The 25,931-nt window shown below is 53.8% G+C and overlaps 2 protein-coding genes across 15 annotated transcripts in view; one reads left to right on the top strand and one right to left on the bottom strand.

The window, feature by feature from the left end:
* Window positions 1-25,931, top strand: part of SLC66A2 (solute carrier family 66 member 2) — a 62,529-nt gene that overhangs the window by 18,309 nt on the left and 18,289 nt on the right. For 4 of the 14 annotated variants that reach the window (XM_074022315.1, XM_074022318.1, XM_074022317.1 and 1 more), the window contains 2 exons: window positions 240-293; window positions 13,237-13,453. The exons of 2 other annotated variants lie outside the window; for them this stretch is intronic. In XM_074022315.1, coding sequence (XP_073878416.1) covers window positions 240-293; window positions 13,237-13,453 — 271 coding nt within the window. Of the gene's footprint in view, window positions 1-239; window positions 294-4,266; window positions 4,351-13,236; window positions 13,454-25,931 lie in introns of all 14 variants that reach the window. 8 more of the 14 variants (XM_074022316.1, XM_074022320.1, XM_074022319.1 and 5 more) reach the window with 4 other exon arrangements.
* KCNG2 (potassium voltage-gated channel modifier subfamily G member 2) overlaps window positions 7,890-25,931 on the bottom strand; it is a 111,943-nt gene continuing 93,901 nt past the window's right edge. The window contains exon 3 of the mRNA XM_074022314.1: window positions 7,890-9,099. Coding sequence (XP_073878415.1) covers window positions 9,004-9,099 — 96 coding nt within the window. The 3' untranslated portion in view covers window positions 7,890-9,003. The remainder of the gene's footprint in view (window positions 9,100-25,931) is intronic.

A 25,931-nucleotide genomic window follows, 5' to 3' on the forward strand; every position in this document is an offset into this window, starting at 1 on the left:
TCCCATTCTCCCCATTCACTTTTTTATGATGTTGGAAGAGCTTAGGTTTGTAGAAAAATAGTTCAGAAAGTGGATTTTCTAATGCACAAAACCAAAATCTTATGATCTTTCTGTTCTAGTTTTTTTTTTTTTTAAAGAAATGCAAAAAGTTCTGAGAACACAGCTGTTGACCTGCGTTAAAACCAGTCTGTTTCTGTCTTTTTCCCCTTTCTGTTTCTGTCTCACTTTTTAACGTGTAGCTGCAGATAGCAAGGATGAAGAAGTCAAGGTCGCCTCCAGGCGGTCCTTCCTGGGTATGTACCCTGCGCGTGTACCGCCCGCCGCGCGTTCCTTTCGCCTCATTCCTGCAGCTGTGCTTCCTCCTGTCATTGCTTCCATCTGTGCATGTACGTCATCTTTACCAAGTGTGGCTGAGTCTACAGCAAACTAATCAACCCCTAGCTCTGCTGTTTTCAAGCATGAAGTAGTTCTTAGAAGCCTATCCATGTTCTTCTGTGTGTGGGGAGATGGGGGTGGGAAGGGGAAGAGGGAGGGAGACAGGAAGGGAGGAGAAAATTTTAGATGACAAATTTTGGACTTTGTTAAATTTATTCCAAAGTATTTTATCCTTTTTGATGCTATTGTGAATGGAAATGTTTTCTTAATTTCAGTTCTGCTTGTTCATTGCTACTTTATAGAAATGTAATTGATCATTGCATGTTGATCTTGCATCATGCAATTCTGGTGAACTGGTTTGTTCTAAGAATTGTTTAGTAGATTCTCTATATATGATTCTGTCATTTGCAAACAGAGATGGTTTTAATTCTTCCTTACCAGTTTAGTTGCTTTTATTTCTTTTTATTGTTTAATTATCCTGGTTATAAGCAGTGAGAGTGGATGTACCTATCTTATTCTTCATTTTAGTGAGAAAGCATTCCATCTTTCACCACTAAGTATGATGTTAGTCAATGGATTTTCCATAGTTGCCCTTCATTAGGTTAAGGCAGTTCCTTTTTATTTGAGTTTGTTGGGTGTTTTTATAATAAGAGTTAGAGTTTGCCAAATGCTTTTCTGTGTCTGTTGAGATGATCATGTGGGTTTTGTTTTTTATTCTACTATGATGATGTACTACTTTGATGAATTTTTGTGTGTTGAACCAACCTTGCATTCTTGGGATAAATTCATGTGGTCATGGTGTCTAACGCTTTTTATCTGTTGCTGGATTTTATTTGCTGGTATTGTATTGGGGATTTTTTGTATCTGTATTCATAAAAGATAATGGTCTGTAGTTTTCTTGTGATTACTTTTTCTAGATTTAGTTCTAGGATAATACTGGCCTTATAAAATAAGTTGGGAAATGTTCCCCTCCTTTTCTATCTTTTTAGAGTTTGCAAAGGGTTGATACTAATTCCTCTTTAAATATTTTTAGAGTTATCCAGTGAAGCCATCTGGGCTTGGGCTTTTCTTTGTGGAAAGTTTTAAAATTACGAATTCGATCTCTTGTTATAAGTCTATTCAGTTTTTTTGTTTCTTCGTAAGTCAGTTTTGGTAGTTTGTATTGGAATTTTTCCATTTCACCTAAGTTATCTAATTTGTTGACATATAATTTTTCTTAGTATTCCCTTAGAATCCTTTGTATTTTTGGAAAGTCGTTAGTAATGGTTCCTTTTTTATTCCCGACTTAAGTAATTTTATCCCCTCCTTTCCTTTCTTTTTTTGGTCAGTCTAGCTAAAAATTTGTCAATTTTTTGTTCTTGTCAAATAACAAACTTTTAAAAAGGTGTTTCTTTTTCTTTTATTTCTTTCTTCCTTTTTTTTTTTTTTTTTAACACAACACATACACATCACCCATCAAAGAACCAATTTTTGGTTTTGTTGATTTTCTTTATTGCTTTTCTATTCTCTACTTTATTTCACTCTAATCTTTCTTTCCTTATGCTTGCTTTGGGTTTAATTTACCTTTTTCTTAAGGTGGAGGTTAGGTCATTGATTTTTTTTCTTTCTTCCTTTCTAATGTAGTTATTGACAGCCATAATTTCTCTCTAAGCAGGTGCTTTACCTGTGTCCTATACTTTGGTGTGTTGTGTTTTCGTTTTCATGCACCTTAAAGTATTTTAAAATATACTCCAAGGTTTCTTCTTTGACCCTTTTATTATTTAGGAATGTGCTAACTTCCACATATTTGTGAATATCCCAAAATGTCTTCTGTTATTGATTTCAAATTTATTTCCTTTATAGTTGTAGAATATACTCTGTATTATTCCAGTAGTTTTATTTATTTTTTAAAAATTTTTGGAGACAGAGTCTTGCTCTGTTGGCTGTGGTGTGACTTTGGCTCACTGCAACCTACGTCTCCTGAGTTCAAGCAATTCCCGTGCCTCAGCCTCCCGAGTAGCTGGGACTACAGGTGCGTGCCACTGCACCTGGTCAATTTTTTGTATTTTTTATAGAGACAGCGTTTCACCATGTTGACCAGGCTGGTCTCAAACTCCTGAGCGCAGGTGACCCACCCACCTCAGCCTCCCAAAGAACTAAATTACAGGCACGAGCCACCACGCCCAGCCAGATTCCAGTACTTTTAAATAGAGGCATATCTTATGGCGTAGCATATGATCTATCTTGGAGAATATTTGATGTCCATTTTGCTGTGGTTGGGTGAAGGTGGAGGGTTGTCTGTTAGGTCAAGTCTACAATTTCTTTATTATTGTTCTGTGTAGTTGTTATGTCTATTACTAAATGTAGGTGTGGAAGTCCATAAGTATTTTTGAATTATCTTTTTCTCTTTTCACTTCTGTCAGTTTTTGCCTGATGTATTTTGGGGCTTTGTTGTTTGTTAGGGACGTATATGCATATTTTCTGTTTTGATGTCTGTTTCTTCTGATGTTAGTGTCATCACATGCACATCTCCTGTGGTTGCCATTCGATATATTCTTTCCGTTGTTTTACTTTTAACTTTCTTATATCTTTGAATTTAAAATGAGTCTTCCATATACATACAATGGATCTTTAAAAAAATCCATTCTGGCAATTCTGCCCTCTGATTTGATTATTTCATTTACACTTAATGTTGTATGTTCAGATTTACATCTGCTGCTTTACTTTTGTTTTCTGTATATATATCCCTTGCCTTTTCCCCTTAGCTGTTGCTCCTTCACAGCTTCCTTTTGTATTAAGTATTTTCTAATGTAACATTTTAATTTCTTTAAATAATGTTTTCTGAATTATTTTCTTAGTAGTTACTTGAAGGCTTACAACATGCATCTTGACTTATCAGAATCTACTTCAGATTTATACTAACTTAATTCCAGTGACAGGAACCTTACTCCTACATGGTTCAATTTCCTCCTCCCTTTTTAAATGGTATGATTATTATACATATTATGTCTACATATACTACAACCTAGCAATATATTTTTCTGATTGTTCCTTTATATACATTTTATGTCATTCAAGAACTTGAGGCTGGGCACGGTGGCTCACGCCTGTAATCCCAGCACTTTGGGAGGCCAAGGTGGACGGATCACGAGGTCAGGAGATGGAGACTATCCTGGCTAACATGGTGAAACCCCATCTCTATTAAAAAAATACAAAAAAATTAGCTGGGCGTGGTGGCGGGCACGTGTAGTCCCAGCTACTCAGGAGGCTGAGGCAGGAGAATGGTGTGAACCCGGGAGGTGGAGCTTGCGGTGAGCCGAGATTGCGCCACTGCACTCCAGCCTGGGCGACAGAGCGAGACTCCATCTCAAAAACAAACAAACAAACAAAAAGAACTTGAGAGAAGAAAGGAGAACAAACATATGGAGTTATTATATTAACCTTATTTACCATTTGTAGTTCCTTTTATTTCTTTCTGAGACTGAGTGCCATCTACAGTCATTTTCTTTCTCTAATACAGTTTTGATCCCATCCATCTCATTTGTGCTATTGATATTATTGTCAGTTATATTACATTTCTTTAGGGTAAAGTCCCCGAACAATACGATGCATATTGTTTTATGCACTTACATTTTAAGTCAACTAAGAGAGGAAAGGAGAAGAAATGTGCACCGATATCACCTTTTATAATAACTGACATCATCGTCTTTATACTCTTTTTTTATGTGGATTTGAATTGCTTCTGATGTTACTTGTTTTCAGCATGAAAAACTTGTTTTCTGTAAGGTGTGCCTACTAGCAACAGATTCTCTCAGTTCTTGTTTATCTGGGAATCTTTATTTTCCCCTTATTTTTTAAAAAATGTTTTACTAGATATAAGAATCTTAGTTGATGATTTTTTTTTCTTTTCAGTGCTTTGAATATGTTATTCCACTGCCCTCTGGACTCCATTGTTTCTGATGAGAAGTCAGCTGTTAATCTTATTGGGGTTTCCTTGTAAGTGATAAATTATTTTTCTCTTGCTACTTTCTAGATTTTGTCTTTGTTTTTTGGCATTCATTATTTAGACTGATGTGTCAGGGTGTGGATCTCTTTATCAGGCTTGCAATTTGTTGAGCTTCTTGGGTGTGTAGATTAATATTTTCATCATATTTGGGAAGTTTTCAAAAGTCATTATCTCCTTGAATATTTTTTTCTGCTCCCCTCTCTCCTCTCCTCAAGCTCACCCATTCTGCATGTGCCCGTGCCCTTTCCTGTCATCCCATCTTTCTCTGAGACTGTGTTCTTTTTTCTTAATTCCATTTTCTGTTTGTTCTTTAGGTTGCATAATCTTTATTGATCTTTTTTTGAATTCACTGATTCTTCTGCCAACTCAATCTATTGTTGAGCCCTTATAGTGAGTTTTAAAATTTCAGTTGTGCTTTGCAACATCAGAATTTCCACTTGGTTTTTTTTTTGTTTTTTTTTTTTTTTTTAGAATTTCTGTCTCTTTATTGATAATCTCTGTGTGATCAATTGTTGTCATCATATTTTCTTTTAATTCTTTATGCATGGATCCCTTTAGTTATTTGAACATATTTATAATAGTTGTTTTAAAGTCTTTTTCTACTGAGTCCAACACTTGTGCCTCTTCAAAAGCAGTTTGTGTCCTGCTTATTTTTTCCTCTTCTGTTTCTTTGTAAAACTCATTTTGTTTTGTTATTGCAAGTTGGACATTTTAGGTAAACTATAGTAGCAGCTGTGGATACGGATTCCCCCCCTGGGGGAAGGATGACTTACTGTTTGCTTGTTTGTTTTGTGATTTGGCTGGACTAGTGCAGTCTCTGGACCTCTTCTCTCTCAGGTGTGGTGGTTCTGGCTGGCCGTGACCCTCCCTGATCTTCCTGTTAAGCTTCTGGTGGTCAAACCAGCTGTTGGCCTCCACTCACTGGTGGCTGCCGGCTGATTTGATGATGTCCCGGGGGATGTATTCCCCACAGCTAAGCAGGGTGGCCACTGAGGCCACTGTTTGGTGGTGGTTCAGTCCCCAGGAGGGCTTCTCTTGGCTGTCCTTTCTGGTTCTGTTGCATAAACTTTGAGCTCATCATGGAGCTTCTAGCTCCTCTTAGTTGCTGGCTGCCGAGGTCTCTGTTGTTTTTGTTAGCATCCTTACACTTGAACTTGCACCTGCTCTAAGTAGGGCGTCCCTCTAGGGAGAGCTATGGAGCTCCCTATCCTGATACTGCCATCCCCAGGACAGAACCTCTGGACCTCTGAGGGTGACAGCTCTGCTCTCAGTGGTGCACGGGAAGTGGGTTGTTGCCTCTGGTCTTCTTAGTTTGCCCCTGCTTGTGTGGAACCTCTCCCAGTGAGCAAGCTGAGGCAGGGACAAGGGATGCTCAGTGTCCTCTGCCCCTGCGCCATGGGTGGGGGCTGAGTTGGGGAAGGGAGCCTGGGCAGACAGGAGCTGAGTAGGCGATGAAGAGCTCGGGTGCCTGCCACTGCTGCAGTGGCACTGGGGAAGAGGGAGCCCATCTTCTCAGTTGCCTGCTGGGAGGACAGCTTTTGTCACGTGGGGATGGGGAAGCAGGTTGTGACTCAAGTGTCACAAAGTTGCTGTTCCTGCTGCCACTGAGGTGGTTTTCTTGGATAAGTTTTTCTCCATTCGCCGTGTGTCCCTAAGACATGTTAGGGACTTTAAGTGAGTGCTGTTTGTAATGTTCACCATCGCAGTGGTTTTGCTGGGGAGGGTCTGTGGAGAACCTTGCGCTGCTGTTCTGGAAGAGCCTCTGCCGTCTCTGTTGTTTCTGACCGGGCTGAAACCCTGCTGGCTGGAAGTGTGAAGAATGTTTCAGGCTGGGAGAGCAACACTCTTGTGTTTTTGCTCAACGGCTGCATTGAGTAAACGCGGCAGCCGAGCATCGTTTGTGGGGTGTGTCGCGGAGGAACTCCTGGAACTGTCCTGAAGGCCTCTTCAGAAGTAGGTAGCCCAAAACTTTCATTTTAAAGTGACTTGGGGAAAACGCTTATTCCAGTGCCATCCAGGCTGGGGCCTTTCTGGGCCGTTTCTGCTGTGTATGACGATGTGTTTGTGTCCTGATTTCGGGCAGAAGCCGTTCAGGCTGGAGGGCCATGGCTCCCGGGGCTGCGGTGACAGCCCAGCGCCTCACCTCTCTCACCTGTCCACCGTTGGGTGCCCCGCTGAGCACACTCTGAGCACATGAGGGGCCCGGAGATGTCAATTAGGATAAAGGGGGAAAAAGGCTCCTGAAAAGGAGAGGAGGCTGAGAGCAGGCAAGGCCGCCCGGCAGGGCCCATCTGGCTCCTCTCTCCCAGGGCCTCCCTGGCTCTGGCTGAGGTGACTGCAGGAATGTGAGTCTCAGCAGCTGTTAGGGCAGTGTGGCGGCGAGCGCTTGTCTGTCTGTGTAGCCTGGGGTTCGGACGTGGACGCCTGTCTCGGCAGTTGCTTGATTTGTCCTTGCCGAGTGGGAGGGTGTTTGTTTCCCAGGGTCCTCTTTGGAAGCCAGCACCGCTCCCCACTCCCGCTCTGGCCCTGGACGTGCTCCGTCCCCACGCTGTCTGTCCCATTCACCCGGGTTGGGGTGGGGGCTCTGTCACTCACCGGGGTTGGGGCGGGGGCTCTGTCACTCTCCGAGGGTCTCTGGTGTGGGTCTCTCTGAGTCGTCCTCTGGCCCCAGCTGTGCCATCTCCCTGTCCCTGTTGCCGCCTGCTGCACAGGTGGCAGGATTAGAGGGGGTCAGCGAGGCCAATGCCGGTCTCGAAGGCTAAGAAGGGCGTTCATACTCATTCTGCAGCAGGTGGTGCGGCTGTCTTTGTTAAAATCCTTTCGTGTCCCTGATCCTTAGGATAGAGTAAAAGTGGGCCCTGGTGGCCTCAGGGGCCTCCTGTCTGTGCTGTAGTCCTCCTCCCGACTGTAGCCTGCGCCCCTCAGGTCCCCCTGATGAGCCCCTGTGCGCCCGCCCGGGGTCCTGCTGAGCCCTGCCTGCAGCTCCGGGCCTGGGTGGTGCCTGTTAGCTCCACTCCCAGGTGGCTGGGCCGTTTCCAAGGACAGGCTCTGCCTGCTCAGCTGGAGTGGGGTGGAGAAGCAGACGCAGCAGGTGGGGCTGGTACCTGCCTGGAAGGGCAGCTCGCAGGAGGCCAAGTGAGCCTGGAACAGGGATTTGAAGGAAGTGGGAGGTTGTTTTGTTTTTTCATGGAGAGTCGATTTGTATTTTTAAAAATATTGAAACAGTCACAAAGTTAAAGTGGGAGCATGATACAGTTTAGTTGCTGGGACTGGCCGTCACTCCAGGGAGCACCAAAGTGCTTAAAAGAACAGTTTCTGGCTGGGCGCGGTGGCTCATGCCTGTAATCCCAGCACTTTGGGAGGCCAAGGCAGGCGGATCACGAAGTCAGGAGATCGAGACCATCCTGGCTAACACGGTGAAACCCTGTCTCTACCAAAAATACAAAAAAATTATCTGGGCGTGGTGGCAGCACCTGTAGTCCCAGCTACTCGGGAGGCTGAGGCAGGAGAATGGCGGGAACCCGGGAGGCAGAGTTTGCAGTGAGCCAAGATCGCGCCACCGCACTCCAGCCTGGGTGACAGAGCGAGACTCCGTCTCAAAAAAAAAAAAAGTTTCTTTGCCAACACTCGTGGTCAGTAACCTGTAACAGAGCTACAACTAGGAAAACTAGAGTGGTAGTAGCCACTTATTTAAGAAGTCATTCAGGTAAGCAGCTGCACCGTCTGTACTCCTTAAGTAGCAAAGAAGCTGTTACAATCTTCTGAAAACTATCACTATGAGTGCTATAATTCTGAATGTAATGTGTCAATTAGAATTCATGCAAGAACCCTGAAAAAAAAAAAAAAAAGCAATTTCCTCCCCTCCAGAATGTCCCTGAGCAGTGTGGCCCAGGAGGCTCCGTGGCCCTGTGAAAGTCACCCTGTGGCTCTGGGGTGGAGCTCAGCGTTACTGAGACGCCATTCATGTCCTGTGAGCACCCACTGAGTGTGTGATCTGTGAGTCCCGAGGGTGCCTGCAGGGGTCTGATGCGCCCAGGTTCATGCCGCATGGCAGTTCTCCATTCAGTGTTCGAAACCAGTGCTGTGATGCCCTCCAGCCGTCCCAGTCCCAACAGGAAGCTCTCTAGCATTCTCTTTCCCTCTCACGTTTGTTACTGGAAAGGGCTCCCCACCCAGACCCCAGGAGAGGACTCTTGGGTCTCGTGCAAGAAAGAATTTGAGGCGAGTCCATAAAGTGAAAGCGGGTTTATTAGGGAGGTAAAGGAATAAGAGAATGGCTCCTTCATAGGCAGAGCACCCCAAAGGCTGCTGGTCGCCCATTTTTATGGTGATTTCTTGATGGTATGCTAAACAAGGGGTGGAATATTCATGCTACCCTTTTTAGACCGTATAGGGTAGCTTCCTGATGTTGCCACAGCATCTGTAAACTGTCATGGCGCTGGTGGGGGTGCAGCAGTGAGGACGACCAGAGGTCACTCTCGTGGCCATCTTGGTTTTGGTGGGTTTTAGCCGGCTTCTTTACTGCCAGCTGCTTTATCAGCAAGGTCTTTAGGACCTGTATCTTGTGCCGACCTCCTTTCTCATCCTGTGATTAAGAATGCCTGACCGTCTGGGAACGCAGCCCAGTGGGCCTCAGCCTCATCTTACCCAGCCCCTGTTAACGATGGAGTTGCTCTTGCTTCAATGCCTTGGACCCGTTGGCTGTCAGATCCTCTTACACCAGGCTCTCTCATGTGCTCCTGTGGACATGAAAACACGACCTGATGAGAAACCGGATCTTTCTTGCCCATTAGGAGACAGTCTCCTGGTGCACATTCCCCAAGTGGTAAAATAGCTTTTTAATCCAGGAGCAGTTGGACTGATGGAGACTGAGAGCTGGTCTGTTCCCACGGGGCTCCCCGTGGGGGGTGCCGGAAGAGATCTGTCTGTGAGTTGAGGGCAGCCGCGCCCATGCAGTGGAAGGTTCTGAGGATCAGCTGTTCCCTGCAGGCAGCTGAGGGTCCCAAGAGCTCAGTGCATGCCAGGGTGGGCCTCTGGTGAGCCCCCCAGGCCTGGAAACATTTGTTCAGCATTAAATGCCTCGTTTTCAAGCCTTATCTTTGGTACTGGTATCTAGAAACACATCTCAGGAAGTCACAGTGTGTGAGTCTGCACTGCCAACTGTCAGCTGTTCTCTCAGCACCTTGCGTGGCCACGGGTGTGCGTCCTAATTGTGTTCTTGCCCTTTTGTTTTTGTTCTCAGAGCCCCTCCTCTCCCGCAGCCGCCTGCCCTCTTGGATTTCTGTCGGACTCAGCAGTGCAGGGGCCTGGCTGCTTTGGAAAGGGGAGTGCCCTGCCCTCCCGGGTCCCTCAGGATAGGGCCAGCTCTTCCGGGAGGACTGCCAGGCGCCTCTCTCTTCTTTATTCGCTGATTTAAAACTATTAATGAAACTCTCCTGACACAGGAATCTCTCAGAAGTGTGGAAAATGTTCTTTTCCACCTGACAGATCAGGAGTCTCCGTGTCCACGAGGTGTCTCCCATGTCCTCTGACTTCTCCAGACTGAACTTAGAGATCTCATTTCCCACTGTCTGAGCCACCCCAGGTCAGCTTCAGCCAACGTTTTCCTTACCCAGCTCCTCCCCGCCACCTGCTCCAATTCCCCAGCTCATGTGAGCTGACAGCTAATGGTAGATGGCTGCTAAATTTATTTCAAATTGTCCTGGATACAAATGACAGCACCTTAATTCCCAGACTTGGAGTTGAAGGAACTATTTTCAACTTCAGCATCAGAAAATGCTGAATAAGTATTTACTAATAAGTAGATACTTATCAATAAAATAAGTAGATACTTATACCTGCATCTTTCAGTATAAGACAAATGATATACGTTAAAATTTTTTATTTTGTTGTTAAAATTAGAGATATAATTTACATAACATAAAATTCACCATTTTATCACCATTTAAAAGTACACGATTTGGTGGTTTTCAGTGTATTTACAGAGTTGCGCAGCCATCACCGCTGTCTCGTTAGGGAGCCTTTCATCACGCCCAAAGAAACCCCTTTGAACCAGTTTCCTTCTTTTTCCCGAGTTCCGTCTTCCCCCAGCCCCAACGGCTGCTCATCTGCTGTCTGTGCACTCGCCTGTGCTGGACACTTCATAGGAACAGACTCGTTAGCGTGTGGTTCCTGCGTCTGGCTTCTGTCACTTGGTGTCCTGTTTCAGGGTCCAGCCGTGTCGTTGCATGAATCTGCCCTTTCTTCCTTTTTGTGGCTGAGTAATATTCCACCGTGCACCAGGCCACGCTCTGTTTGGAAATCTGCCCTCACCTGCAACCCGCATATCTCAGCGGCCTTGCCTCGTGCTTCTCACCCTGCTGTCCCTCTGCCACCCTCGGGAGCCCCTCCGCCGGCCCATGAGTGGTAAATGCACAAATTGAGGGTGTTTGGGGTGTGCGATCAAGCTCGCCAGTGCCCCTTTTTTTTTTGAGACCAGGTCCCACTCTGTCACTCAGGCTGTAGTGCAGTGGCACAGCCATGGCTCACTACAGCCTTGAACTCCTGGGCTCAAGGGATCCTCCTGCTTCAGCTTCCCAAGTAGCTGGGATCACAGGTGCGCACCACCACGCCCTGCTCATTTTTTATGTTTTTGTGAAGATGGAATCTCACTATGTTCAAGACCTCCTGGACTCAAGTGATTCTCCCACCTCATCCTCCCAAGGTGCTGGGATGACAGGTGTGAGCCACTGCACCTGGCCATGTTGTAGATTTTGATGAAGTCCAGTTTATCTTTTATTTTTCTTTTGCTGCCTGTGCTTTTGGTGTTACAGGTAAAAATTCATTGACACGTCCAATGTCTTGAAGTGTTTCTTCATGTTTTCTTCTGAGAGTTTTAGTTTCAGGTCTTATTTTTAGGTTTTTGATCCGTTTTGAGTTAAATTTCGTATATGGTATAAGGTAAGTGTCCAGGTTCATTCTTTTCTCAGAAACTGTTTAGTGAGGATTTTCTGTTAGTCATTTGCTGATTGACTCCTTTCTAGGGAAACTAAAATAGAAAGGTCTCCCACAGATGGACCTTGGATGTGGTTTTCCCAAGTCCCTTAAACCCTCACCCTCCCGTCCACCACCTGCCCATCCACTGCCTGCCCATCCACCGCCTGCCCATCCATGACCCCACCTGTCCACAGCCCCCCTGCCTGCCTGTCCATGGCCTGCCCATCCGCCACCCACCTGTCCATAGCCCGCCTGTCCACCGCCTGCCCATTCACGGTCTCCCTGCCTGTCCGTCCACCACCTACCTATCCACCGCCCACCCGTCCATGGTGCCCCCATCCACCACCCGCCCATCCATGGCCCCCCTGTCCACAGTATCCTGCTCAGCCCCCCTCACTGCAGCTGGGTTTCTTCATGAAATACACGTGAGCCCACGCCCTGCCGTGTTCTGGGAGGTGCCGCACACCGTGCCCATCCTTCCTCTGGCCTTGCCTCCTGTGCGGCCCCTTTCCAGCTCGGATGCTGAGCAGCGTCTCACTCGGAGGGAGTGTGGAGCCGGAAGTGGGGCACAGATCTAGGGTCCAGGGGGACAGGGAGAAGGTGCACAGCCTGGCCACCCCTGCCCTCACTGCACTGCCAGCCCCACAGGCAGCCAGCCCCCGACACCCCTGGCCTCTCTGCCCTCTGATGCCCCCAATCCCCCCTAACCTCACCACACTCCAACCCCCCCAATCCCTCTAACCTCACCCCTCAGCACCCCCAACTCCCTTGACTTCACCACCTCCCATCACCCCACCTGTGCAGCCCATGCCCTGGCCCTGGTGCTGTAAGGACGGGTCAATTGCAGGCACATCACACGCCTTGCAGGCTTCTTGGCAGGTTTGTCTCCATTCACCTTTTCCCTGCAGCTCTGTCCCCCGGACAGCACATGTCCACCTGCCTCCTTTAAGTTGCTAATTTCTGTGAGTGCTTATGAGTATATTTTCTACAGAATACATCATCTAGCAAATGACATCGTGCAGGAGGGATACGGTACGGATTTACTGAGCCTCACTGCCTGAGGCGTGTTGTAGAACTCAAGGTCAACTCGTTGAATCCCCAGAATGTCCTAGGGGTGGTCCCTGTCTCTTCCCGGTAACATCTGAGGAACAGGAGACCGTAGTTAACCTGAGGGGGGCTGCGCCCCAACCAGGCCTCAGATTCCAGTGCTGGGCATTCCCTGCACTGTCCCGCTTCTCAGAGAGTAAGATTAATTTGAAGAATTTTAGTTTTTTTTAAAGAGACAAGTGTCTAAGCTGGCCTCAACTCCTGGGCTCAAGTGATCCTCCCTCCTCAGCCCCTGAATAACTGGGACTATAGGTGCCCACTGCACCTGTCCTGACGTCAGCGTCTTTTACGTTGAGTTAATATTTGTACCAAGGCTCTTTCAGGGGGGTGTGATCAAGATTACATGGCTCCTCTGACCCTGACCTCTCACTGGGTCCCCGTCTCCCTGACCTTGACCTCTCACTGGGTCCCCGTCTCTCCTCCCTGACCTTGACCTCTCCCTCGGTTCCGGTCTCTCCTCACTGACCCTGACCTCTCGCTGGGTCCCCGTCTCTCCTCCCTGACCTTGACCTCTCCCTCGGTTCCCGTCTCTCTTCACTGACCCTGACCTCTTACTCAGTTCCCAAGTTCCCGTCTCTCCTCCTGACTCTGATCTCTTGCTCGGTTCCCGTCTCCTCACTGACCCTGATCTCTTTCTTGGTTCCCGTCTCTCCTCTTACCTTGACCTCTCCCTCAGTTCCTGTCTCTCCTCCTCTGACCCTGATCTCTTGCTTGGTTCCTGTCTCTCCTCACTGACCTCGACCCCTCACCTGGATCCTAAGTTGTGCTGAGGCTGCTTCTCCCTCTCGCCCTAGACTTCGACCCCCACCACTTCTGGCAGTGGAGCAGCTTCTCGGACTATGTGCAGTGCGTCCTGGCCTTCACGGGCGTGGCAGGCTACATCACCTACCTGTCCATTGACTCCACCCTGTTTGTGGAGACCCTGGGCTTCCTGGCCGTGCTGACCGAAGCCATGCTGGGCGTGCCGCAGCTTTACCGCAACCACCGCCACCAGTCCACGGAGGGCATGAGGTAGGCCGGGGATGCTGCCATGGGAGCGTCACTGCCCCAGAGGCACCACATGGCTGCAGGTTTGGTAAAAATCAAACGCCTGTGTGACTGGCTGTGTATTTCCCATGTTGACCTGTGAAGCTGCCGGTTAAAGAATAGTCAGGTTTATGAGCCTTGGCCCCTTGATCTTGTGTTGGAGCAGATGAGCTTGTGTGGGCCACGTAGGGGCAGCCGAGACCCTGTTGCCGGCACTCTACCCAGCACGGGGTTGGGAGCTGTTCCTGCAGGGCCGTTGAGGCAGAACCTTCCAGTGGGAGGGATGTCCGAGTGCCTGGCCACACGGGGCAGAGCAGGCTCGGCCCACCACGCCAGGAGGAGTGCAGGGCAGCCAGCCTGGCCCAGAGTCAGGGCGGGTCTGATGGGGCAGGGAAGGTGGTGTGGGGGCTGCCTTGGACACTGTCCTCGGTCTCTCCCCACTGGGCCCAGCATGGCCTCTGGCCTCTGAGGTATGTGGTAGAAGGCTGGGCAGGCTGATGTTCGGAACCATAGACCACGCCTGGGCGCCCTGCACCAGTGCGTGCTGGGACACCCCCGTGACCGCCAGGGATAGGGCACGATGTAAGCAGCACGATTCCCACGGGCTCAATCAAGGTCCTGGATGGAAACCACATTGTAATAAAAACAGATTTGCTTGCTGCGGCAGCGGCAGAAAACTCTCGTCCCTCACACCTTCAATACCCAGGCCCGCTCCTCACTGAGGACCCCCCCCGGTGCCCGCTCCTCACCGAGGACCCCCCCCGGTGCCCGCTCCTCACCGAGGACCCCCCCGGTGCCCGCTCCTCACCGAGGACCCCCCCCAGTGCCCGCTCCTCACCGAGGACCCCCCCGGTGCCCGCTCCTCACCGAGGACCCCCCCCCCCGGTGCCCGCTCCTCACCGAGGACCCCCCACGGTGCCCGCTCCTCACTGAGGACCCCCCCACGGTGCCCGCTCCTGAGGACCCCCCCGGTGCCTGCTCCTCACTGAGGACCCCCCCCGGTGCCCGCTCCTCACTGAGGACCCCCCGGTGCCTGCTCCTCACTGAGGACCCCCCCGGTGCCCGCTCCTCACTGAGGACCCCCCGGTGCCCGCTCCTCACTGAGGACCCCCCCGGTGCCTGCTCCTCACTGATGACACCCCTGGGCCCCCACACTGTGCTTGGGTCTGGTCTCCGTCACAGATGCTGAGGCTGTGATTCGGAGGGAATGTTATTCTTGGATTTGTTATTTTTGGGAAACAGCCTGGAAGAGAGGGGCTGATGTGTTTTTGCGTTTGAGAACGGGTGCCCAGGGACCATAGCACCCCCTCTAGGGCTTTCCTGTATTTGCAGGTTTGGTGTGAGGGCCGGGGTCCTGTGGGGTGTAGGTTCAGTTGCCGGTTATAGGTAAAGGTAGGAGGGCTTGTTGCAGGTGTGGGGTGGTGGTAGGGGGTGAGATGTAGGTACAGGTCAGGGTTACAGGTGTGGGTTGCAGTTACGGGTGTGGGCTGTAGGTAGGGGTGTGCGTTGTAGGCACAGGTGTGGGGTGAAGGTATGGGTTGGGGTATGGGGCATGGGGTGCAGGTGTGGGTTCTAGGCATGGGTGTGGATTACAGTTATGGGTGTACAGTGTAGGTATGGGTGTGGGACGTAGGTACAGATATGAAGTGTAGGTGTGGTTGGGGTGTGGGGGTATGGGGTGCAGGCGTGTGCTGTAGGCATAGGTGTGGCAGGTACAGGTGTGTGCTGTAGGCATAGGTGTGGCAGGTAGGTACAGGTGTGGGCTGTAGGTACTCCTGTGGGACATGGGTATGGGTGTGAGGCATATTCGGTGTGGGCTGCATTTATGAGTGTGGGTTGTAGGCAGAGGTGTGATTTGGAGGGAATGTTATTTGGGTATGGATGTGAGGTGTAGGTACGGGTTGGGGTGTGGGGTGCAGGTGGGGGTTGTAGGTATAGGTGTAGGGCATGGGCATGGGTGTGGGGTGTATTAGGTGTGGGTTGCAGTTATGGGTGTGGGTTGTAGGTAGAGGTGTGGGGCATGGGTCCAGGTGTGGGGTGTTGGCATGGGTGTGAGGCAGGGACAGGTTGGGGTGTGGGGTGGGGTGTGGTGTGGGTGAGCTGCCCTGGCTGGTGTGATTACAGTGAATCAAGACCACGGGGGTTGCTGGGGTTTCCCGGGTGAGGGTGCGTGGAGGCCCGAGAGCGTGTCCATGGCTGGAACAGGCTCCCTCACTGTTGGGTTGGGCAGTGGCAGCCCTGAGGGCTTCGTACGGGACCCGAAAGGCAAGGATGCTCCCCGAGAGAAAGTGGGTCTCAGGGCAGGCGTTGCGTGTGGGCTCCCTGGCTGGACGTGGGCCCAATCCGGCGGAGTGTGAGGTCCCCAGCCACCCCACAGCTGGAGATCCTGTGGGCAGTGCCCGGGTGCCCAGCTTGCAACCTGGAGATCTGTGGAGGTACCTGGGTGCCAGGCCTGTGCCCTCCTGAGCGTCACCACAGCCTCGTGGTGAGGTTCTCAGTAGATCAGGACCCCACGTGGTGGCCTCCTGGCCCCTCTCATGAGGAGCTGGCCGTGTGTGGCCTTGGCCTGGCCTGAGAGGGCTGCTCACAGGGGCCCGGGCTTGGCGGGAGCCGTTGTCCCGGGTCCCAGGGGAGCAGGTTTTGCTGTTCAGCGCAGGCACATTGTTCAAAGTCTCAGCCCAGGGCCTGCCCCGTCGGTTGTGGGGACGTGGGAATCCTCAAACCCATTTCCAGATGCCAGCCGAGGCGGCCCTGCAGGCAGGCCTGTCTCAGGCCCCGAAGTCTGCCCTTCTCACACACGGGGAAGGCTCCAGAAACACCTGTGGAAGGGGGGTCTGTGTGTGGAAGAAACACATTGGACATGCGTTTCCTGTTCTCACTCACGCCACCACAGGCGGCACACACACTTTCGTGTGCAGGAGTGCGTGGGTTTCTCCCCAGCACCGAGCCGGCAGTCAGTCCTGCAGGAAGCACTGCGGGTACGGCAGCGCTGCGGGTACGGGGGCACCGCGGGTACGGCGGCACCGCGGGTACGGGGGCACCGCGGGTACGGGGGCACTGCGGATGGGGAGCACTGCGGGTACGGCGGCACTGCGGGTACGGGAGGCACTGCGGGTACGGGAGGTACTGCGGGTACGGCGGGCACTGCGGGTACGGGAGGCACTGTGGGTACGGCGGCACTGCGGGTACGGGAAGCACTGCGGGTACGGGAAGCACTGCGGGTACGGGAGCGCCGCGGGTACGGGGAGCACTGCGGGTACGGGGAGCACTGCGGGTACGGGAGGCACCGCGGGTACGGGATGCACCGCGGGTACAGGGGCACCGCGGGTACGGGAGCGCCGCGGGTACGGGAGGCACCGCGGGTACGGGGAGCACTGCGGGTATGGCAGCACTGCGGGTACGGCGGCACTGCGGGTACGGGGAGCACTGCGGGTATGGCAGCACTGCGGGTACGGGAGCGCTGCGGGTACGGGGAGCACTGCGGGTACGGCAGTACCCCATGCCTGGCTGGACGAGTCTGGGGTCTATTTGGGGGACGTTGCCTCTGCATGGCCTGAGGGAGGGTTTTGGGAGGGTTCTCAGCTGAAGGGGAAAGGAAACGATCACTCCAGGCCCGGCTTTTGTGCCACACGTCCTTCCTTCTCCTGCTCTGACGCCGCGTTTTGCCTTGGCCCCGGGTTTTAGCATCACCCGAGCATGAATTCTGGAGGCCCAGCAGCTGCCTTCCACAACCTGAGACGCCACGGGGTGTCAGCCCCCCATGTTCCACCTGGCGGCCTAGGGAAGGCAGGGCCTGCAGGGCTCAGGCCAGCGAGGTGGGGGCTGTTCCTGAGGTTCTCTCTGGGCAGGGCTGAGTCAGGAGCCGGCTGTACCTGCGCGTCTGAAGCTGCGTCTCCTTGGGCCTGTGGGCCCTGCCCACCTTCCTCCCTCGGCGCCGCGGACTGTGGGGCACAGGGTCCCACCTCTGCCCCCTTTGCTGTGTGGTCTCCTGGCTTCTCTGCATGGGGTCCAGGCCGCCGCTCTGTGGATCTTCAGCCCTCCCCAGCCTGGGCTCCACTTGCTCTCCAGACGTGGCTTGGGCAAGGGGGACGTCTCCCCTTCGCCACTTCCTGGGTGCTCCTGTGGTACCTGCCTGTTCCTCCTGGCCCACGGCAGCCTTGCTGGAGTGACCCCCACGTCCTGCTGTCGGACGGCTCCCTGTCTGGAGGCAGGCCAGAGGCGTCTCAGGTTCCTGTGTGCTCCCACCTTCCTGATGGGGCATTGTGGTACCCCCAGCCCTGCCAGGATTTGTGATTGTTGAAGCCATTGTGGGTATTGGTTTCTGAATGCAGGTTTGATAGATCATGTGTGCTTCCTGTATAATCTCCAGGTTCGTGTTTAAGATGACATATTTAAAATGTGCATACAAACGTACTTACAGATACGTAAAAAACCAAGATTTTGGGCTGGGCTTGGTGGCTCACGCCTGTAATCCCAGCAGTTTGGGAGGCCAGGGCAGGTGGATCATAAGGTTAGTTCAAGACCAGCCTGGCCAAGATGGTGAAACCCCGTATCTACTAAAAATGCAAAAATTAGCTAGGTGTAGTGGCAGGCACCTGTAATCCCAGCTACTCGGGAGGCTGAGGCAGGAGAATCACTTGAACCTGTGAGGTGGAGGTTGCAGTGAGCCAAGATCATGCCACTGCACTCCAGCCTGGGCGACAGAGTGAGATTCAGTCTAAAAAAAAAAAAAAAAAGTCAAGACTTTGGTGGTGAATGGTGACGTGAGCCTGAAATGTGACAGCCTGAAGGCTCCAGCTCCTTTTCTCTGGGGACCTGCTGGTGCCACTGCCCTGGGTGAGGGAGGCGTGCTGCCTGGAGTCTGCCCTGGGACCCGCAGCCTCAGCTCCACATTAAATCGAAGGTCCCTAGGATGTTTGATAGGAAGCGACTCGAGAACTCCCAGGTCAATCTCACAGCAGCCCTGCTTCTGGAAAGTCCTGCGTCTCGTGTACATGCACACACGTGCACAGGCTGGCGTGCACCGCTGCCTCCATGCATGCACACACACACAGCCGTGCACACACGGTTCTACCTTGGAGCAACTGCCGGATGCATTTTTGAACAGTGACTTCCCTTTAGAAAATACTACGTGGTGGTAGGTTCTGAACCAGTAACGAGACACGATAAAGCTTCAGAAACAGCTTACTAATTAACGCAGCAGGCTCTGAAGGGCGGATTCTCTGAGAGTGTTTGCATTCCTCTTCCTCTAGTTTTTTTTTTTTTTTTTTTTTTTTTTTTTTTTTTTTTTTGAGACGGAGTCTTGCTCTGTAGCCCGGGCTGGAGTGCAGTGGCCGGATCTCAGCTCACTGCAAGCTCCGCCTCCCGGGTTTGCGCCATTCTCCTGCCTCAGCCTCCTGAGTAGCTGGGACTACAGGCGCCCGCCACCTCGCCCGGCTAATTTTTTGTATTTTTTAGTAGAGACGGGGTTTCACCGTGTTAGCCAGGATGGTCTCGATCTCCTGACCTCGTGATCCGCCCGTCTCGGCCTCCCAAAGTGCTGGGATTACAGGCTTGAGCCACCGCGCCCGGCCCTCTTCCTCTAGTTTTTACTGGGTTTGAAGACTGTTACCTAACGAGGATTGGAGGGTGACATGGGCGTAGACGATGAGGGCGGCCGGGGAGCTTTGGTGTTGACGGATGGGGAGGAGCCTGAAATGCAGAATACGTTGACGGCGGAAGAGCCTGGGCAGGTGCCTGTGCGGCCCCGACTGTGTGTGACCACGGTGGCCGAGTGAGGATGGGTGACCAGGCATGCAGGGCATGGTGCCTACAGCAGGTGAAGCTGAGGCTCAGGCCGCCCCCGCAGGGAGAGGATTTGAACTCTGTCAGTCCTCACTCCTTGGGGCTGCCCCTGTCCATCCAGGACATGGGCTGGATCCAGAAGCCGAGCTCTTCCCCAAACTCTAGAGCAGGCTGTGTGGGTCCTCAGCCCCTGGGTGTGTGGCTTGTCTCCCCGGGGGCCACGTCTTCATGACACTCAGACCCCCGTCACCGTGCCTTTCCTTATCCCTCTGATGCAGAGCAGGCCCCGGCGGTTCGGAGTGGAGTGACTGCTGCACAGGACACCTGGGTTAACATGAAGTGAGCTGGGTGCATGCAGGCTGGCCCATGTGACAGGAGGGTTCAGCGGAGGCTCTGGAACATTACAAAGTGTGACCCGCCTGAGATGTGACTCACATCACAGTATACTTATGGGGCCACAAAGCCAGCATCACGGTCTAATTCCAGAACATTTTCCACACCGCAGGAAGCAACTCCGCGGCCACTGGCAGTCATTACCACTGCCCCAGCCTCTGCTGCCCCTCCTCTGCTTCCCATCTCTGTGGGCTTGCCTTTCCAGACGCGTCACATCAGTGGTGCCCGGCAACGCGTGGCCTGGCGCTACGTGGCCTGGCGCTATATGGCCTGGCAATACGTGGCCTGGTGATATGTGGCCTTGTGCTTGGCTTCTTTCCCTGCACTTTGTGTTCTCAGGGTTCGTCCATGCTGCAGAAGGGGTCAGTGTTTCTTTCCTTTTTGTGGTTGAAAAAATGTTCCTTCCATAGATTTGCCACATTTGCTCTTCCGTTCTTCAGCTGAGGGACGTTTGATGGTTTAATGTTTAGGCTGTTAACGTGCGATGGACACTCGTGAACGAGTTTTTATGTGGACGTAGTTTTCCTTTCTCACGGATGTAGGTGTGGGGTGGAATCCCCAGTGGGATGTGACCCTGTTTAATAATTTGCGGAGCTGTTTTCCGTCCCTTCCCTGCTCCCGTCCCCTCCCCGCTCCCGTCCCCTGCCCGCTCCAGTACCCTGCCCGCTCCCGTCCCCTCCCCGCTCCCGTCCCCTCCCCGCTCCCGTCCCCTCCCTGCTGCCATCCCCTCCCCGCTCCCGTCCCCTGCCCGATCCAGTACCCTGCCCGCTCCCGTCCCCTCCCTGCTCCCGTCCCCTGCCCGCTCCAGTACCCTGCCCGCTCCTGTTCCCCTCCCTGCTCCTGTCCCCCTCCCTGCTCCTGTGCCCCTCCCTGCTCCTGGTCCCCTCCCTGCTCCTGTGCCCCTCCCTGCTGCCATCCCCTCCCTGCTGCCATCCCCTCCCTGCTGCCGTCCCCTCCCTGCTCCTGTCCCCCTCCCTGCTCCTGTCCCCCTCCCTGCTCCTGTGCCCCTCCCTGCTCCTCTCCCCTCCCTGCTCCGGTCCCCTCCCTGCTCCCGGCCCCTCCCTGCTCCTGGCCCCTCCCCTGCCCTCTAAATGATGTAGCTAGGGGGGTGGGGGTGGCTGGGATTCCAGTCCCCATGCCACAGTGGTGGAGCCATCTTCTCTGACGGATTGTCCCAGCAGCTGGAATGTCCCCGCAGCCAGCAGAACCCAGCCCAGCGATGGCTCTGTGTCTGCAGCTGCCATGCTGTGGGGTGCACCTGTGCATCAGGGCCCCGGGGATGCTAACAGTGAGGGCGCTGGGCGGTGACCCGGGGACAGGGACAGATGGTCCTGGGATCAGGCTTCAGCTGCACGTCCTCCGGCCCCCATCTGACCAGGCCTGTGTCCCGGCTGGAACTCTGGAGCCCAGCATCTGCTTCCATCTTTGTTGGTGTGTGCAGGCCTGAGCTCTGCCACTGTGGAACCCTCACTGGGGGTGGCCAGCCACCTGCCTGGCTCCCTGGGGTTCTGTGTGTTGGAGGCGTCAGCAGGGAAGGGGATGGAAAGGAGGTGTCCAGGCCCCCACTGGCCCCTTGGGGCTGACCAGCCCCCTCCTAGGGTGGGCTCCGAATGGGCCTGGGCTCTGCCTGTGGTTGGGGCCTCAGGAGGGGACCCGACCCCCGATTTCCCTCCAGACAGCAAAGCAGCCCAGGCTGTTCCAGGCTCTGCTCCTCCTCCCTGGGCGCCAGGCTCAGGCATCACCTTCCCACTTGCACCCCCCCAAGGCCATGGTGCGGGTGCTGCTGCCTCCCAGCCCTTCCCCAGCCACGCCTGGCAGCCGGGGGCTTGCAGACCACAGGGCTTTACCTGATGTTACGATGGGCGCTAAAAGCTGTCTCTCTAGATTTGAGTTGCTTTGACTGTTTCACTGCAGATAGTCTGAAAGTTGTTCACAGTTAACCTGTGTGGCCGCTCTGTGAGGAGGGACGCTGTCAAAGCAGCGAAAGCAAACTTGCCCTGGCCTCCTCCGTCTACACTGGCACACGCGCAGCCACATGGGAAACCCTGGGCAAAACAGACACGGTTGGCAGATTCTCCAGGGTACCTTGTTTGTCTCTTTTACACCTGTCTTTGGTCCTTTATGTAGGACTTGTGTGGTGCGTATGGTCTCTTTTAGAATAAGAGAATGTTAAATTACAGCTTAAACGTGCCTTAAATTATAGCTTAGCTCATTCATATGTGATGCCAAAAAAATGCTCAAATTTAGAAGAGAATGAACTAGAAAAAGTCTTGTGGTGAGGTTGTGGGGAAGGCTGGGGACTGTGGTGAGGTTGTGGGGAAGGCTGGGGACTGTGGTGAGGTTGTGGGGAAGGCTGGGGACTCTGTGGTGAGGTTGTGGGGAAGGTTGGGGACTCTGTGGTACTCTGATGGGGAAGGCTGGGGGGGGACTGTGGTGAGGTTGTGGGGAAGGCTGGGGACTCTGTGGTGAGGTTGTGGGGAAGGTTGGGGACTCTGTGGTGAGGTTGTGGGGAAGGCTGGGGACTATGTGGTGAGATTGTGGGGAAGGTTGGGGACTCTGTGGTGAGGTTGTGGGGAAGGCTGGGGACTCTGTGGTGAGGTTGTGGGGAAGGCTGGGGACTCTGTGGTGAGGTTGTGGGGAAGGTTGGGGACTCTGTGGTGAGGTTGTGGGGAAGGCTGGGGACTCTGTGGTGAGGTTGTGGGGAAGGCTGGGGACTATGTGGTGAGATTGTGGGGAAGGTTGGGGACTCTGGTGAGGTTGTGGGGAAGGCTGGGGACTCTGTGGTGAGGTTGTGGGGAAGGCTGGGGACTCTGTGGTGAGGTTGTAGGGAAGGCTGGGGACTTCGTGGTGAGGTTGTGGGGAAGGCTGGGGACTCTGTGGTGAGGTTGTGGGGAAGGCTGGGGACTCTGTGGTGAGGTTGTAGGGAAGGCTGGGGACTTCGTGGTGAGGTTGTGGGGAAGGCTGGGGACTCTGTGGTGAGGTTGTGGGGAAGGTTGGGGACTCTGTGGTACTCTGATGGGGAAGGCTGGGGGGGGACTGTGGTGAGGTGGTGGGGAAGGTTGGGGACTCTGTGGTGAGGTTGTGGGGAAGGTTGGGGACTCTGTGGTGAGGTTGTGGGGAAGGCTGGGGACTCTGTGGTGAGGTTGTGGGGAAGGTTGGGGACTCCGTGGTGAGGTTGTGGGGAAGGTTGGAGACTGGTGAGGTTGTGGGGAAGGCTGGGGACTCCGTGGTGAGGTTGTGGGGAAGGCTGGGGACTCTGTGGTGAGGTTGTGGGGAAGGCTGGGGACTCTGTGGTGAGGTTGTGGGGAAGGTTGGGGACTCTGTGGTACTCTGATGGGGAAGGCTGGGGGGGGGACTGTGGTGAGATGGTGGGGAAGGTTGGGGACTCTGTGGTGAGGTTGTGGGGAAGGTTGGGGACTCTGTGTTGAGGTTGTGGGGAAGGCTGGGGACTATGTGGTGAGGTTGTGGGGAAGGTTGGGGACTCTGTGGTGAGGTTGTGGGGAAGGTTGGGGACTCCGTGGTGAGGTTGTGGGGAAGGCTGGGGACTCTGTGGTGAGGTTGTAGGGAAGGCTGGGGACTTCGTGGTGAGGTTGTGGGGAAGGCTGGGGACTCTGTGGTGAGGTTGTGGGGAAGGCTGGGGACTCTGTGGTGAGGTTGTAGGGAAGGCTGGGGACTTCGTGGTGAGGTTGTGGGGAAGGCTGGGGACTCTGTGGTGAGGTTGTGGGGAAGGTTGGGGACTCTGTGGTACTCTGATGGGGAAGGCTGGGGGGGGACTGTGGTGAGGTGGTGGGGAAGGTTGGGGACTCTGTGGTGAGGTTGTGGGGAAGGTTGGGGACTCTGTGGTGAGGTTGTGGGGAAGGCTGGGGACTCCGTGGTGAGGTTGTGGGGAAGGCTGGGGACTCTGTGGTGAGGTTGTGGGGAAGGCTGGGGACTCTGTGGTGAGGTTGTGGGGAAGGTTGGGGACTCTGTGGTACTCTGATGGGGAAGGCTGGGGGGGGGACTGTGGTGAGATGGTGGGGAAGGTTGGGGACTCTGTGGTGAGGTTGTGGGGAAGGTTGGGGACTCTGTGTTGAGGTTGTGGGGAAGGCTGGGGACTATGTGGTGAGGTTGTGGGGAAGGTTGGGGACTCTGTGGTGAGGTTGTGGGGAAGGTTGGGGACTCCGTGGTGAGGTTGTGGGGAAGGCTGGTGAGGTTGTGGGGAAGGCTGGGGACTCCGTGGTGAGGTTGTGGGGAAGGCTGGGGACTCCGTGGTGAGGTGGTGGGGAAAGCTGGGGACTCCGTGGTGAGGTTGTGGGGAAGGTTGGGGACTCTGGTGACGTTGCGGGGAAGGTTGGGGACTCTGTGGTACTCTGATGGGGAAGGTTGGGGACTCTGTGGTGAGATGGTGGGGAAGGTTGGGGACTCTGTGGTGAGGTTGTGGGGAAGGCTGGGGACTCCGTGGTGAGGTTGTGGGGAAGGTTGGGGACTCCGTGGTGAGGTTGTGGGGAAGGTTGGGGACTCCGTGGTGAGGTTGTGGGGAAGGCTGGGGACTCCGTGGTGAGGTTGTGGGGAAGGCTGGTGAGGTTGTGGGGAAGGCTGGGGACTCCGTGGTGAGGTGGTGGGGAAAGCTGGGGACTCCGTGGTGAGGTTGTGGGGAAGGTTGGGGACTCTGGTGACGTTGCGGGGAAGGTTGGGGACTCTGTGGTACTCTGATGGGGAAGGTTGGGGACTCTGTGGTGAGATGGTGGGGAAGGTTGGGGACTCTGTGGTGAGGTTGTGGGGAAGGCTGGGGACTCCGTGGTGAGGTTGTGGGGAAGGTTGGGGACTCCGTGGTGAGGTGGTGGGGAAAGCTGGGGACTCCGTGGTGAGGTTGTGGGGAAGGTTGGGGACTCTGGTGACGTTGCGGGGAAGGTTGGGGACTCTGTGGTACTCTGATGGGGAAGATTGGGGACTCTGTGGTGAGATGGTGGGGAAGGTTGGGGACTCTGTGGTGAGGTTGTGGGGAAGGCTGGGGACTCCGTGGTGAGGTTGTGGGGAAGGTTGGGGACTCCGTGGTGAGGTTGTGGGGAAGGTTGGGGACTCCGTGGTGAGGTTGTGGGGAAGGCTGGGGACTCCGTGGTGAGGTTGTGGGGAAGGTTGGGGACTCTGGTGACGTTGCGGGGAAGGTTGGGGACTCTGTGGTACTCTGATGGGGAAGGTTGGGGACTCTGTGGTGAGATGGTGGGGAAGGTTGGGGACTCTGTGGTGAGGTTGTGGGGAAGGCTGGGGACTCCGTGGTGAGGTTGTGGGGAAGGTTGGGGACTCCGTGGTGAGGTTGTGGGGAAGGCTGGGGACTCTGTGGTGAGGTTGTGGGGAAGGTTGGGGACTCTGTGGTGAGGTTGTGGGGAAGGTTGGGGACTCTGTGGTGAGGTTGTGGGGAAGGCTGGGGACTCTGTGGTGAGGTTGTGGGGAAGGCTGGGGACTATGTGGTGAGATTGTGGGGAAGGTTGGGGACTCTGGTGAGGTTGTGGGGAAGGCTGGGGACTCTGTGGTGAGGTTGTGGGGAAGGCTGGGGACTCTGTGGTGAGGTTGTAGGGAAGGCTGGGGACTTCGTGGTGAGGTTGTGGGGAAGGCTGGGGACTCTGTGGTGAGGTTGTGGGGAAGGCTGGGGACTCTGTGGTGAGGTTGTAGGGAAGGCTGGGGACTTCGTGGTGAGGTTGTGGGGAAGGCTGGGGACTCTGTGGTGAGGTTGTGGGGAAGGTTGGGGACTCTGTGGTACTCTGATGGGGAAGGCTGGGGGGGGGACTGTGGTGAGGTGGTGGGGAAGGTTGGGGACTCTGTGGTGAGGTTGTGGGGAAGGTTGGGGACTCTGTGGTGAGGTTGTGGGGAAGGCTGGGGACTCTGTGGTGAGGTTGTGGGGAAGGTTGGGGACTCCGTGGTGAGGTTGTGGGGAAGGTTGGAGACTGGTGAGGTTGTGGGGAAGGCTGGGGACTCCGTGGTGAGGTTGTGGGGAAGGCTGGGGACTCCGTGGTGAGGTGGTGGGGAAGGCTGGGGACTCCGTGGTGAGGTTGTGGGGAAGGTTGGGGACTCTGGTGACGTTGCGGGGAAGGTTGGGGACTCTGTGGTACTCTGATGGGGAAGGTTGGGGACTCTGTGGTGAGATGGTGGGGAAGGTTGGGGACTCTGTGGTGAGGTTGTGGGGAAGGCTGGGGACTCCGTGGTGAGGTTGTGGGGAAGGTTGGGGACTCCGTGGTGAGGTTGTGGGGAAGGTTGGGGACTCCGTGGTGAGGTTGTGGGGAAGGCTGGGGACTCCGTGGTGAGGTTGTGG

This window comes from Macaca fascicularis, chromosome 18 (genome assembly GCF_037993035.2).
Source record: "Macaca fascicularis isolate 582-1 chromosome 18, T2T-MFA8v1.1".
Classification (NCBI taxonomy): Eukaryota; Metazoa; Chordata; class Mammalia; order Primates; family Cercopithecidae; genus Macaca; species Macaca fascicularis.